General features: G+C 38.1%; 1 protein-coding gene across 23 annotated transcripts in view; it reads left to right on the top strand.

Moving 5' to 3' along the window:
* The window catches only part of GRIP1 (glutamate receptor interacting protein 1), a 317,628-nt gene that overhangs the window by 282,926 nt on the left and 21,969 nt on the right, over nucleotides 1-12,733 (top strand). For all 23 annotated transcript variants that reach the window (XM_038185237.2, XM_072034610.1, XM_072034603.1 and 20 more), the window contains 3 exons: nucleotides 1,057-1,137; nucleotides 8,739-8,808; nucleotides 9,053-9,198. In XM_038185237.2, coding sequence (XP_038041165.1) covers nucleotides 1,057-1,137; nucleotides 8,739-8,808; nucleotides 9,053-9,198 — 297 coding nt within the window. The remainder of the gene's footprint in view (nucleotides 1-1,056; nucleotides 1,138-8,738; nucleotides 8,809-9,052; nucleotides 9,199-12,733) is intronic.

The raw sequence follows: 12,733 nt of genomic DNA, 5'->3' as shown, positions 1-12,733 counted from the left end.
ACTCCACTAAGAGTAAAAACTTTTAAGACTTATGTGCTTATCTGAGAGTAGCTCCTTTGAAGTTATGACAGTGTTGGATGTGCTGTATTTTCCATAGTACAGTTATAGTATAGTATAGTTATAGTTGTATAGTTATTGTTAATGGTATTATAAATCATGATGTCAAAAGCAGGCTAAATGTTCTTAGTATAATTCTTTGTGGTATTTTAATATGTACATATCTAGTATACTGTAAAAAAAAAGGTGAAATACAATTTATGCATCTGTATAAATAGGAAATGGAATATTAAAAATTATGAAAACAAAATAATGGAAAATTCACATTTAAATATGCCTCAAGTCACAAGGACAATAAGGTTTGTGTTTTGGTCCCTGGACTTATGTTCATCCCATTTGCTCCATAACAGCAGACTTATACTCATCATTGGACTCTCCTGCCATATGTATGTTTATGTACTTAAATAGCTGGAATTTTAATTCGCTCTTCTTCAAGCCAACAAACTTTTGGTAGCAGCGGTGTGAAAAGTCAGAATTCAGTGCAGTGTTGTGTATTTTTTTTTGTCTCAGTCAGCTCTAGATGCCTCTTCATGAGTGCATTTTTGATCTCATTTCTTCCCAGTAGATGTAAAATCCATGGCACTTGCCTTAGCAAATAGTTAAAAATGTATTAGATCTACAGCAACAAAAGCCTGAAATTCTTAAGACTTGATCTCCTGTCCTTTTAATTAAAACCTATCTGCCCATGCTAACGTTTTCATGTGTGCTCACAGAAATTGCATACAAGCTAAAAACATGCAGTCTCAGCTGGCTGCTTGTCTGTGCAATCACCATAAATTCAGTTAAACCTTAAAAAAATTGAGTTACTGTGAAATTACCAATAGAGATATAAATCATACTTTGTATGTCCTACTTCCTTCATTTCAGCACCCGTGTTTCACCCCTGACTAGTGATGTTGATGTGATTTCATCAGTTTACATGTGTAGTTCCATTAACTCAGAATTGCTGTGTCATATAAATTATCTAATTTTTATTTTTATTTGTATTTTTTTTTGTAGAATCTGTTATACCAAGCAGTGGAACATTTCATGTCAAACTACCAAAGAAGCATAACGTGGAACTTGGCATCACGATAAGTTGTAAGTGGAAGTGCTTATTTTTAAGACTGTGGTGATGGGATAATCTGCAGATAGTAGGTCCTATAGTTGTAGGCTTATGCTTATTTTGGTGTAAACTATTTTTTTTTTTTTCTATTTCTAGAATGGGGTGATTAGCAGTGCTCTTTCCCTGATGAAATATTACCCTGTGACAGATTTCTGTTCCCCCCCCCCATAGCAGTTAAAGATGCCAGAAGTTTGCCAGGCCAAAAGCTTGACCTATTCCTTCATGTGTAACATATATTTAACTCTCATTAAATCTAATTTAAAAAAACAAACAGGTAATTAGAATTAAGCACATGTGAAACTACTTCCATAGCTAAGAAAGGTGCAAGCAAAACCAGTCATGGCCTGTTGCAGAACCCCACTGACCTCAAGGGTTCTCACAGGCATGGGAATCCACATACAATAGGTTGTGTCCTGCTTCAGGACACAGTTTGAAGATACATTCTCAACCTGTACAACTTGTGGACAGTCCTAAATGTGCAGGTCACGTTGCAAAATCTTCTTTCACCAGGGGCTTCAGAGGTGGTTGAAGAAGGTAACAAGGGTGTGCATTAGTGTAATTCTCAAAAAAAGTATTTGGTATTTGTTTGAAATCAAAATGTTTCTTATTTGGGGATCAGACAGTAAAAGCTCTGTTAGGACTGAGTTTTGATCAGGTAAGGTCCAGCATACCAAGTTCAACTTTTGGTGGATGGAGGAACAATCTATATCCAAACTAACAGACTTACATTCACTGTACATAATGGCAGTGCTGAATCTGGCCTCACTGGAATTATTATTAATTTTTTTTTTTTTTTTATGGTAGTGGCCTTTCTAAGCTAATAGTCTGTCTTTGGAATTATTCATGTATCTTGGGGAAAGATTGTGCTTTGACTTACATTCTCAAATCTTTTAGCAGCACAATGGAAAAAAGTTAATCAAAAATACAGCAGGGAGCTCAGTGCTAAGAATTACATCTAAGGAACAAATGAAAGACATTGCAGACCTGTTTCTTGTGTTACAGACTTGAATGCATAATTGTTGGACTCCCTAAAATGTGATGCTTGAAGAAAAATCTTTGGTCTACACGTATTTATGCAAATGAAAATATTGAGGAAACAGAAAATGGGGAGAGAGGCTGTTTTATATAAATATTCTTAAAATCAGTCATGATTTATAGGATTACAGTAAAAATACTACCTTTCTAGAAATATTATTTGTATTGATTTCTGGAATTCAGGACATCTTGTACTTCTATTTGACTAGAGTAATAGACTGAATGGAAAACTGATGTTCCAGAGATTTAGCGTTATTCACTCTTCCAAATTTGGCATACCTTCCTTACTTGGAACTTAATTCCAAAAGTTTGTACTTCATAAAATTAGTGCTTTATGTAACCAGAGGAACACCTGATTGGTCTTGGCTCTGTTCTTCTGAGTGTACTGCAGTATCTTTAATATGTAAATTTAATTATCTGTTATATATAATACTCCCAGGTGCTGGTAGTATTTAATGCATATAAAATTTGTCTAAGATTAGCCCTTTGTTTGATTTTAAAGCATTTATACTATAAACTGAAAAAATGTAAATTTCCTTGGTAAAAGCCTTGAATTGCTTCATTTCTTACTTGTTTTTCAGTACTTTCCTCTGTTCTAATTATCTCCTAAATGAGACAATGTGATTTGCAAAATATAAATGTTTTCTATCCATTTTGTCCAATTTTTTTCATGGTATTTTAACATATTAGCATCTCATTTTTTACTGATATTGTCAGGAAGCAATGTGATTTCTTTGAAAACTCAAGGGCGTTGCTATGACCAGGCTTAAACAGGGTTGCTGCAGGAGATCACATTTGGACTTGATCTGTTTAAGTGCTAGTGCGGTTCATCATCTTTGTTTTCAAGGCTGTGGAGTTAACAGTGAGTGAGAAATTCTGTCTCTATCAAAACATTTCAGAAAATACATATTTTGTTTTCCCTATCCCGTGTGTAGTTTGGTGTTTGGTTGACGAAGTCAGGAAATGACTAAAATAGACAAGATAGGCACTTCTTGTCAGGGCTCTCCTCAGGTTGGCATCTGAACGTATGCTTAATTTTAAGTCTAGAAATTTTTCTAAGTTAGCTGTTAGGAGGCAGATATCCTGGAAGAGGAATTTATTTTCTTTCTTCGTGTTTTCTTTGGTAATAAGCATCTAGCCTTCCAGCTGAGTATTGAAGGCATATCTGAGGTGGCACACAACACTCTAGACAGTCTTTGGGAAACATGAAAAGTAATAGGGGAAGAGATTTAGCTTCTCTTAGTTCGTGATTTATTAAGCCCCCCCCCCCCCCCCCAAAAAAAAAAAAAAATCAAAACCAAAACAAATCAAAAAACACTTTGATAGTAAAAACCCTTATGAAGTAAGGCAAATTCAAGTTTCATGAACATCATTAACACTGTTAACGTTAATCCAATGTGCTAAGTTTTAAGTAGTGAACATCAGTTATGTCAGTATCATTAAAATGGTCTTGCCCAATGCTGCCTTAACACATGTACTGAACTTCTATCCTCCTTTGGCCTTCCCTTATCCCTGCAATATATACGATCAACTGTTCTTCCCATTAATATCTACCTACTTCAACGAAGAACTTATTGAATAATTTGAAAAGACAAGTGACTATGCATTTCATGCTTCAGCTACCATCATTTTCACTCTTGCTTACCTGGTTGAAGCAATTAGAATGCCTCAGTTTTTAAAATTAGGTCATCCAAATAAAGTATGACACAGCATGTTGTGTGTGTGCATGTACAGTTATGTTCTTATAACAGAACCATTCCACAGAAGGAGAGCTTTCTAGTAGATCTAGTAGTGTTCAAATCTGTTTCAATTTACTTGCCAGTGATACTGATTTTAAACCATGTAATAGAATATGGATTTCTCTTTATTTTTTTCAGGATAAACTTTTGTGCAGCTAGGTACTTTTACATAGACTAGTATTTTTTAAATAAATTTAATTATTTCTGAGAAAACTACTTACTAATCTATTCTGTTAATTCTAGTTAACAGCTCTTTTGGACATTAGGGCAATACCCTCAATAACTTTTAACTTTTAGTTAGCCTTGAGGGCAGTTTGACTTGATGATCTTTGTAGCTCCCTTCCAACTGAACTATCCTATCCTACTGTCATTGTGAGTAAGTAGGCTGACTTTGTATAAAAAATATTTTTTTCCATCCTATGAGCTTTTTCCTCTGCAATTGGTTCAGAGTTTGATCAAACTCCAAAACTTGAAGCCAGGCTGAGTCTAGTAAGCAGATTATTACTGGGTAAGATATCTACCCAAATTCTCTGTTTAACCTGCAATGTTGTTGTTTTTTTTTTGTTTGTTTGTTTTGTTTTGTTTTCCTTTGAGTTACCAGAAAAATAAAAATAGCAAAATGTGTGTTTGTTTGTTTGGTTTGGTTGTTTTTTACCTAATAGAACAGCTAATCTACAAATCTAACAATGTTTTACTAAACTTGCTTCTAAGTAGGGACTAGAGGTAGGCAGGCAAAGTGTCTTTACTAGTATGAGTAGGGTACAGGCTGGGAACTGAGACTTAGGACCATAGAGTCGTTAATAGAGAGGGAGCTTGCTGAAGGTCAAAGTTCCAGTTACAACGCTAAATTTACCACTTTAGGCACTCTTCACTACTTGCAGTTCATCATACGGACTGTGTAAGATCTCCACAGGATCTCAACAGTAGGTACACTAAGAACTGAATCGGGGGAGAAAAGATTTGATCTTTGTTGGATGAGGAAAGAAACCAAGTGGATAGCCATAACAGGGAGACGGGAAACAAGGAAAGAGACTGAGGTGTGATAATGGGTCGGGGGTGTTGGGACTTCATCAAGAGGGCTGGACATGGGTGAGCCCTAAGGTGAGGAGAAAGAAGCAGGTGTGACAAGGAACTGTTATGGTGGGGGAAAAAATAACATCAGGACAGCATGCGTATGAAGCCACAATGGAGATTGCAAGGAAAGAGAGAACTGTGGGAAAAGGATTTGACATGGACTAGGAGCACAAGGGACTGGAGCCCTTCCCAAGACTAGACCTCAGGGTTCCTAATTTACAGCATTTTCTAGTAGAAGCAAATTTCTCATCTCCCTCCCTGCCCCTTCCCCATGTGATTCTGTCACCTGGATCTGTGTTGTAAATCTCAAGGTTTTATGCCTGCTTGTGGTCTTGCAAGTGTAGGTTTGATAATGTTTGATATTGCTTGTAATTGTTTCTTTTTTTAAATCAAAAATAAGTCTGAAACGAAACAAAAATGGACATTTAAGGCCATACAGTGTCACTTCAAACATCTTGTGTTAATTCATAAGGATATCTTTTTAATTAAATGGTCAAATATTGCCTTCTCCCTGCGATTCTTCCTTCTCTGCTGTCTGGGGAGAAATAACAGTGCTGTGTAGCAAAGGGGATGACGGCTGCATAATGAATGAAGTGGAAGATTGCAGAAAGCAAAAAGAGGTGATCTCATGGTCAAGATAGTTCAATGCTACCCCGGAGAAATTAGTTTTTTCCTTTTCCCTTTGATAGAGTTGTGCTGAGATGCAAGTCATTTCACAGGGAAAAAGAGAGAGGGGGAGAGAGGGGAAGAAAAAAAAAAAAAAGACACTTTCCACAGGTTTCTGCTTGATTTTCCAGAGAAAAGTTGAGATCCTGGGGTTGCACTTGTCAAAATATTGAGTGTTTACAGCTGTTCCTGAAAATGCCAGTAGTTGTGCTTTGGACATAGAAGCTGTTATATACTACAAGCTGTTGTGAGAAATTAGGGCATGGGTATCTCAAATTGCTCACTGAAAATTGCCATACTTTGACCGAAAAGTTCCTGGGTTTTCTTTCCTCATCTGTAAACTGAGGATCATAGTAGTCATAGTACTCAGTCTTTTTGTGGGGGATGGAGTCTGTCTGCCAGTGTCTGGGACCAGTCAGGCTGTGGTGATGTGCAGTACAAAAGTTCAGGAGGAAATCGATTTTCTCTCTTCAACAGAACTTAAATAGTTTGTAATATGTCATGAGTGTTGAACAACTAGAATAAAACAGGAAAAAAGAAAGTGTGGTGTAGATGCCTATTAAGAGCTTGTCGGCATAGGAGTATTAATTTCACACTGAACTGCATTTGCTGCCTGCAAAAAGACTTTAATCCAGCAGGCAATTAATAGCACAGGGTAAATGACAAAATGGTGCTGGTTCACACTTGTTCAGTTGGACAGTGCGGTAATTACATGTGCAATATCTTACTCCTTGCGTCCATGTCTACACTGTGCATTCACATTTTGAGTTTCATCTCTGCCCTTTTTTGATTTTTCTCTTCTTTCTTTGGAATAATGAAGGACTGTTTGGTTTAGTACTGATCGTTTTTGTGAAAGCAGTTTAATAAAAACTGTATCAATACCCAAATTTTAAAGTGCGGGCACTGTAAATGCATATGACCTCAGGGATTTGTGAGTCAACCCAGAAGGTCAAAATATAGCATCTTAGGGAAAAAAAAAAAAAAAAAAGAGTTCACCAAAGTAATAACTTTAAAATTCTAAGAAGGCACCAAATGATGAAACAAACCCAGAGTATTCAAGTAAATCTTGGAACTGCCATATAAAATATATTTGACCCATGGTGTGAAAGTACAAGAAACAAGCAATGAAATGTATGCATCTGACAAAATGTTAATTTCTGTTCTCAGATTGGAACATATGCACTTCCTGAAAGCCTGCTGCTTTAGACTAGTTTCTAAAAGTTCTTGAGAGTCTTCATACTTCTGTGTTCTGTACTTTCAACATACTACATTGAAATATGGCTGCTCAGCAGAACTTACACAGTTCCTGTGGACATTCAAAAGCTTTCTTGTCCAGGGCAGCTGAGATTAACAAGATCTGTTAGAATATTGTGTTGGGAACATCATTATTCATACGTCTTGGGCTTGCCATAGGAGAAGACCTCATTTTCCACCCAAGAGAAGCATGAGTTGCTGTAGTGAATGACATGATTTTGTAGGTGATCCTCCACCGATACTAGTAGCTTTTTGGTGATTGTCAGCTAGGCACTGGAGCCTAATGGAGAAGTACTTTCTGGGTGTGAATGCAGAGGCCTCAGCTGGCACAAGTCAGAAATGCCTTAGGGCAGTTGAAGAGCCTCAGATGTGTGAAACCATTGGTACTTTTAGGAGAACTGACAGCCTTATACCAACAGCAATGTTTTAATATCAGCATGCTCTTCTATAATGACAGTACCAAGAGTCAGTCTGTGTTCCCCATGTGGACTACCTCCTTACCCCAGCAGCTCTAGGTAGTATCCTTTCTGACAGCAGGCAGCACACTATCCTCTAAAAACCCCTTTTGTCATCCTCAAGTTCTGAGCCCACTGCTTGCCTTATCGGATCTTCAGTGTGGTCATCACCTTATCAGCAAGTGCATAAATTCTCCAAAGCAATGCAGTCAATGAAGCTTTGCCAAGAAGCAATCCTCTGGAAGCAGTCACAGTTGTCTCCTGCCTCTGGGGTAGTCAACTGCTTCCCATACAACCAAAAGTCAAGTAAAATTGCTAAGCTAAGCAGCGTTGTGAATGGCTTGCACAACTTGCCAAGGTAAAACTTGACACGTACTTTTGCACAAGTTGTTAAAAATTGCAATATCTGTCATTGTAGAGTAGAGCATCCTCTTTATCATGATGGACAAAGAGCGAATAGAAAATTATATCACATACCTCTAAGAAGAGATGAGTTAGGTGGGCATGGAGAGGTCTGCTGGGGGGTTTACTGATTTGAACATTGCTGGAATTGCTGTGGTTCTATCCCCAGCCCAAAGTGGGGAAAGGTCCACAATGCATAAAGCTGAGCAGCAGAGTTAGAGGAGCAAGGTTACTCATCAGAAGGTCCATATGTTTACTTCAGAGGAATCTGTGAGTCACAGTGAAGCAAGTATCCATACAATGCAAGCTACATCAGTGCAAAGGTGATAACTGTGCATCAGTCCAGTGGTACGTGTGGCAGTCATCCACAGCATCTGATTTATCAGGAAGGAGATAGCCCCTTTCTCACCCAGTCAGCACCATCTTCATGCCTCCGCCGTAAGCACTGAATGAGACAGTAGTGGGTGTAACGAATGTGGTGTAGCCCACTCTAGAAATTTAGCCAGAACTGCTCTGTTGGTTGGGGATCTAATAAAACATGATTTATGACTGACAGAAATATTCTGGCAAAAGGTCAGCATCAGTAGTTGTGCTGAAAGGTTCTGCTAACAGAAGTCTTCCCTTGTGTGTTGTAGCTACACAGCATTTTAAGATGAATCACTGAGCTTTGCATGGTTGAGTCCTGGCCAGAGCCAAAATTCAGACATCTCAGGTTAAATTTATTTTGCACTGGTCACCTTTAATTCTGGCATTTTCTAATTTTTGAGAAATAGTATTTAGAGTCTTAGTAATATGATGCTACTGTTTGTATTCATGTATGTATAGTGTAGGGGAAAGAGATAAATATAATGTAGGTAAATCAGTATTTCTTACACACTATTTATGGGTAGAATCAGCCTATGTGCACATACAGAAATTAAGACTAATGCTTGTGTCTATTCTTTATTACAGCTCCATCCAGCAGAAAACCGGGGGACCCTCTGGTTATTTCTGATATCAAGAAAGGAAGTGTTGCTCACAGGTAAGGCACTCAAGCTCCCAGTAGAAATCTGTTTCTGCTGTATCGCCAGCTACACTCAAGTTAATCAGAAGAAGCTTGTAAGAGACTTCTACTTTTATTTAGTGTACAGCAGTTATGTGCAAAATGTATAAATAAATAGCTGTTAAAGAAATCCATCTTGTTTCTGTATTAATGATTAGACAGTGTGAAATACTTTGCTTTAATGTTGCTAGCATTTCATGTAAGCTTGTTTGCTTGTTCACAGAACTGGGACACTGGAACTGGGTGACAAGTTGCTTGCAATAGATAACATTCGACTTGACAATTGCTCGATGGAAGATGCTGTTCAGATCCTTCAGCACTGTGAGGACCTTGTAAAGTTAAAGATCCGCAAAGATGAAGATAATTCTGGTATTAGCAATGTGCCTATTACAATTCTTGTGTATTTCAGTGGTTTTTTAGAACATAGGTTTATTTTTTCACATTTAACTTTTAGTGAAATGGTTTTGCTATACATTGATTTTTGCTAATGCTAATCAAAAAGCATCAAAGTAGAAACAAAAAAATAATCAATACATTTTTGAATTATCTCAGTGGTATGTCACCTTCAGGAGCTGTGCTGTAAAAGGAGGTCTTCAGTTTTCTGGAGACGCAATTTCCTTTCAGGTGTAAACATACAAGGTTGATCATTCTCTTATCAGCATATTGAAATTTTCTCTGGTTTTAAGATTGGAATCATGGATAGCAAAGCACTATGGATACATAGTTCTACAGCAGAATGGGGCAGTGCATGCTTTATCCATAAACACAAAAGCTTGACTTCAGTAGGATTGTTCACGTGCATAAAGGTAAGTAGTACTTCACTCGCTGTGCTGGATGGCTATTGCAGGAGCCATGTACAGTCAGCCCAATGGAGTTGCCATCATTTTGCACATCTACATCTATTAATATTCCTGTATCTTCCCAATTACGGATTCCATAAAAGCAAAATTTCTACCTGGAGATAATGAAATGAGTTCTGCTATGCACTTTAGTGGCAAAGGATATCAGACAATTTTAACTACCATTACTGTTGGGATTTATATTATGGCATCCCATAAAGGCACATACTGTAGATTCATTTGTCTTAAGCTCTGTACAATCCCACAACAAAAAAGCACTATTATTTCAAATCAAGTGTAACTGTTGAAGTGATGTTTAGAATCGCACTAGAATGCTCTTTTCCTTTAACGGCTTTTGAAAGCAAACAGTATTTTCTCAGTATGATCAGTACAAAGCAGAGGCGGATTAGTTTAGCACCATGCGCAAATTGGCTTTCAGAAGTTAATTTTGATCCATCAAAGAGAATGGCTGCTGCTTGGCAGAATATTGTGGTTAGGCCCCTGCAGGTGGTGAGGTGGTGTTTGCTAAACCTGATGCCTATATCTTGGAGAGAGGCTGGCCTCACTGGCTGTACATCCAGAGAGACACCTGCCTAACAGTTGCTTTGGAAAATTGAGAAATTCTGTTACCTTATGAAGAACAAACTGCAAATACAGTTGGTGGAAGTTTAACAGGAGAAATACCTGTAGAAGGCAGTTTGAGTTTCCTCCTGCATGTGAGGAGGTCCATCTTTTAAATGTTCGTGGTATCTATGATCGCTCCTTTACTTTCTTCCCATTGTTTGGAAGACTGCATCCCATCAGTAACCCTGTAGAGAAATTGCTCACAGCCTGTAGAAGAGAGGCATGAGTTAGAGCCACGTAGAAGTAATAATTTCTCACACACTTTCAAACGCTTGTGGGTTTTTCCTGCCCCCACCCCTCCCGTGGCCGTAAAGTCTTTCCCAAATAGCTTCTATTTCCACTGAAGGTAGTATATATTTTCTGTCACCATCACTGAAATGTGGATTTCAGTGTCCATCCATGTAAAATAACATCTTTGCTCTCTTAGCTACCACGGTGTGCTACACCTGGTACAGATTTTAGTCTGACTGAGATTCTTACTTTGTGGTTTTCTTTTACGTATTCAGGTTGGTTATTTTACAGTTGCATTATCTGCATCAAGATTCTTACACAACTAGTGTTTTACGTAGATGTGATTGGTGTAGCTGAACATATTTGAATGGAGATGGACAGCTCAGAGACCTGCTGAACAGAATTCTCAATACAAATGGTTCTTATAACAGTTGAGTAGTGTCAACGTGTAATTTAAGACATCTATAGCAGATTTTCAGGTATTTTGAAAACTTTTAAATTTTGAAACCTAATAAAACAAAAGCCTGATGCTAATAGATGAGTAAGGGTGGAGCACTCCAAAACAATTTCTAAATCAGAATGAGAATAAGATTTTCATATTTGTTGGCCTCCCACAGCATTCATTTTTGAAGAGGGAAAAGCAGAAAGCAGGGTTTTCTTCTTGCCTAGGTTCTCATTCTCTCTTTATCTATCAAACCTTTTCTTCTGGTATTCATTTCAGTGTATTTGTAGCTTCTAGCTCCTATTCTGTCTTCAGTTTTTCCTTCTGCTCTCTCTCTACTTCTCCCTTCAGCAGATGATTTTATGTAGCTCAAGTCTGTCCCTCACAGTCAACCATGCACGTGAATGCAGCAGCAGGGTAACACATTACGTGCTCCCTCAAACTGTGCTCTTTTTTGCACTTTTTTTTATCAGTCCCATGTTACTCTAAAGAGCAAGAGACTAGTGGATGGAACAGAAGCACTGCAGCACAGAGGCAATATAACGACATTTCCTTAAATGTGATTTCAAAGAATTACCCACATGCATCACTACGATAAAAGAAAGAAGGATAATCTCAAAAAAAGAGACCCTAAAAATTTATAATTTGATTGCATTTCCTTCTCAGATGGAAGTATGTTTTCAGAAGAAGTTTGTTTTCAGCAATCTTTCTCTCCTTTTTTTTTTTTTTTTTTTTTCCTGCCAACTTCCAATTCTGAGGATTTTATCTCCTGGTTAGCCTAATGGCAGCTACCCTTTTTTTGAATATCAGAATTCTCTGCTTGCATGGCAAAACTGGTCTTCATTGCATATTCAGGCCACATACAGGCCGTATTCTTGAATAGCTTGCATTTGTGTTGTCTGGAAAGAACAGAAGAAAGTAATGTAGCAATTTGACATTTGTTGCATTTTACCATTAATTTTCTTAACTAGGGCTATCCAGAAGAAAGCCATAATGGGCCAGCCTCCTTTCCAGTCATTCACGAAGATCTATAAACTTCCAACTCTCTTGTGGCAGGACTGCTGCATAATTAATATCTTCGTATTCACTTACCACTGATAACAGAGAAACATTAGCATTGTGTCAACCCTTAGCAAATACTGCCTGTTGTATTTTCAATTAGCTTAGTGCAATACTTTTCACCCTTCTGCTGAAGTCTCACAACATGTCATCGCCACACCTGTGTAAACATTACCTTTAAGTCTTGGGGGATTTGTCATTGTCCCATGAATGCTGCAAGAGGCAAACAAGAGCTGCCACTCTTCTGCTGCACAGTGGCACTCACGTGCTGGCCCACCGTGTGCCTGCCAGTGGCTCCCAGCAGGGTTGTGGGTGTTGGGTGCTTTTGGAAACACCATGTCCGATAAAGTGCTGGTGGTGTGAAATGTGCTGAGGGCCAAAACACTGTTGATAATGTCCCAGGTAAGAATACAGAGCCAACAGTAGCCACGAAAATCCCAGTATTCTTTGCTGAATAAATACTGCTAATTCTTCTCTCCTTTGAATATTGTGTGTACTGTTTCCTTTATGTCAATAGCAAGTGGGAAATGGGAGGGATGGAGGGTGGGAGGAAAGTAGACCTACATTTTCTTCAAACTGGGAAAAGACAAAATAACTTCAAAGACATTAGTGTCTCGCCAGCTCTGCTGACATACCACATTCAGTGTTAGAAGAAAGCAACTCTTTGAACCTTTGCTAGTGATGCAGGTTTCTTTTTTCCTCTTCATTT

This window comes from Anas platyrhynchos, chromosome 1 (assembly GCF_047663525.1).
Source record: "Anas platyrhynchos isolate ZD024472 breed Pekin duck chromosome 1, IASCAAS_PekinDuck_T2T, whole genome shotgun sequence".
NCBI lineage: Eukaryota > Metazoa > Chordata > Aves > Anseriformes > Anatidae > Anas > Anas platyrhynchos.
The sequence above is the reverse complement of the archived record's forward strand: the minus strand, read 5'-3'. Positions and strand labels throughout refer to the sequence as shown.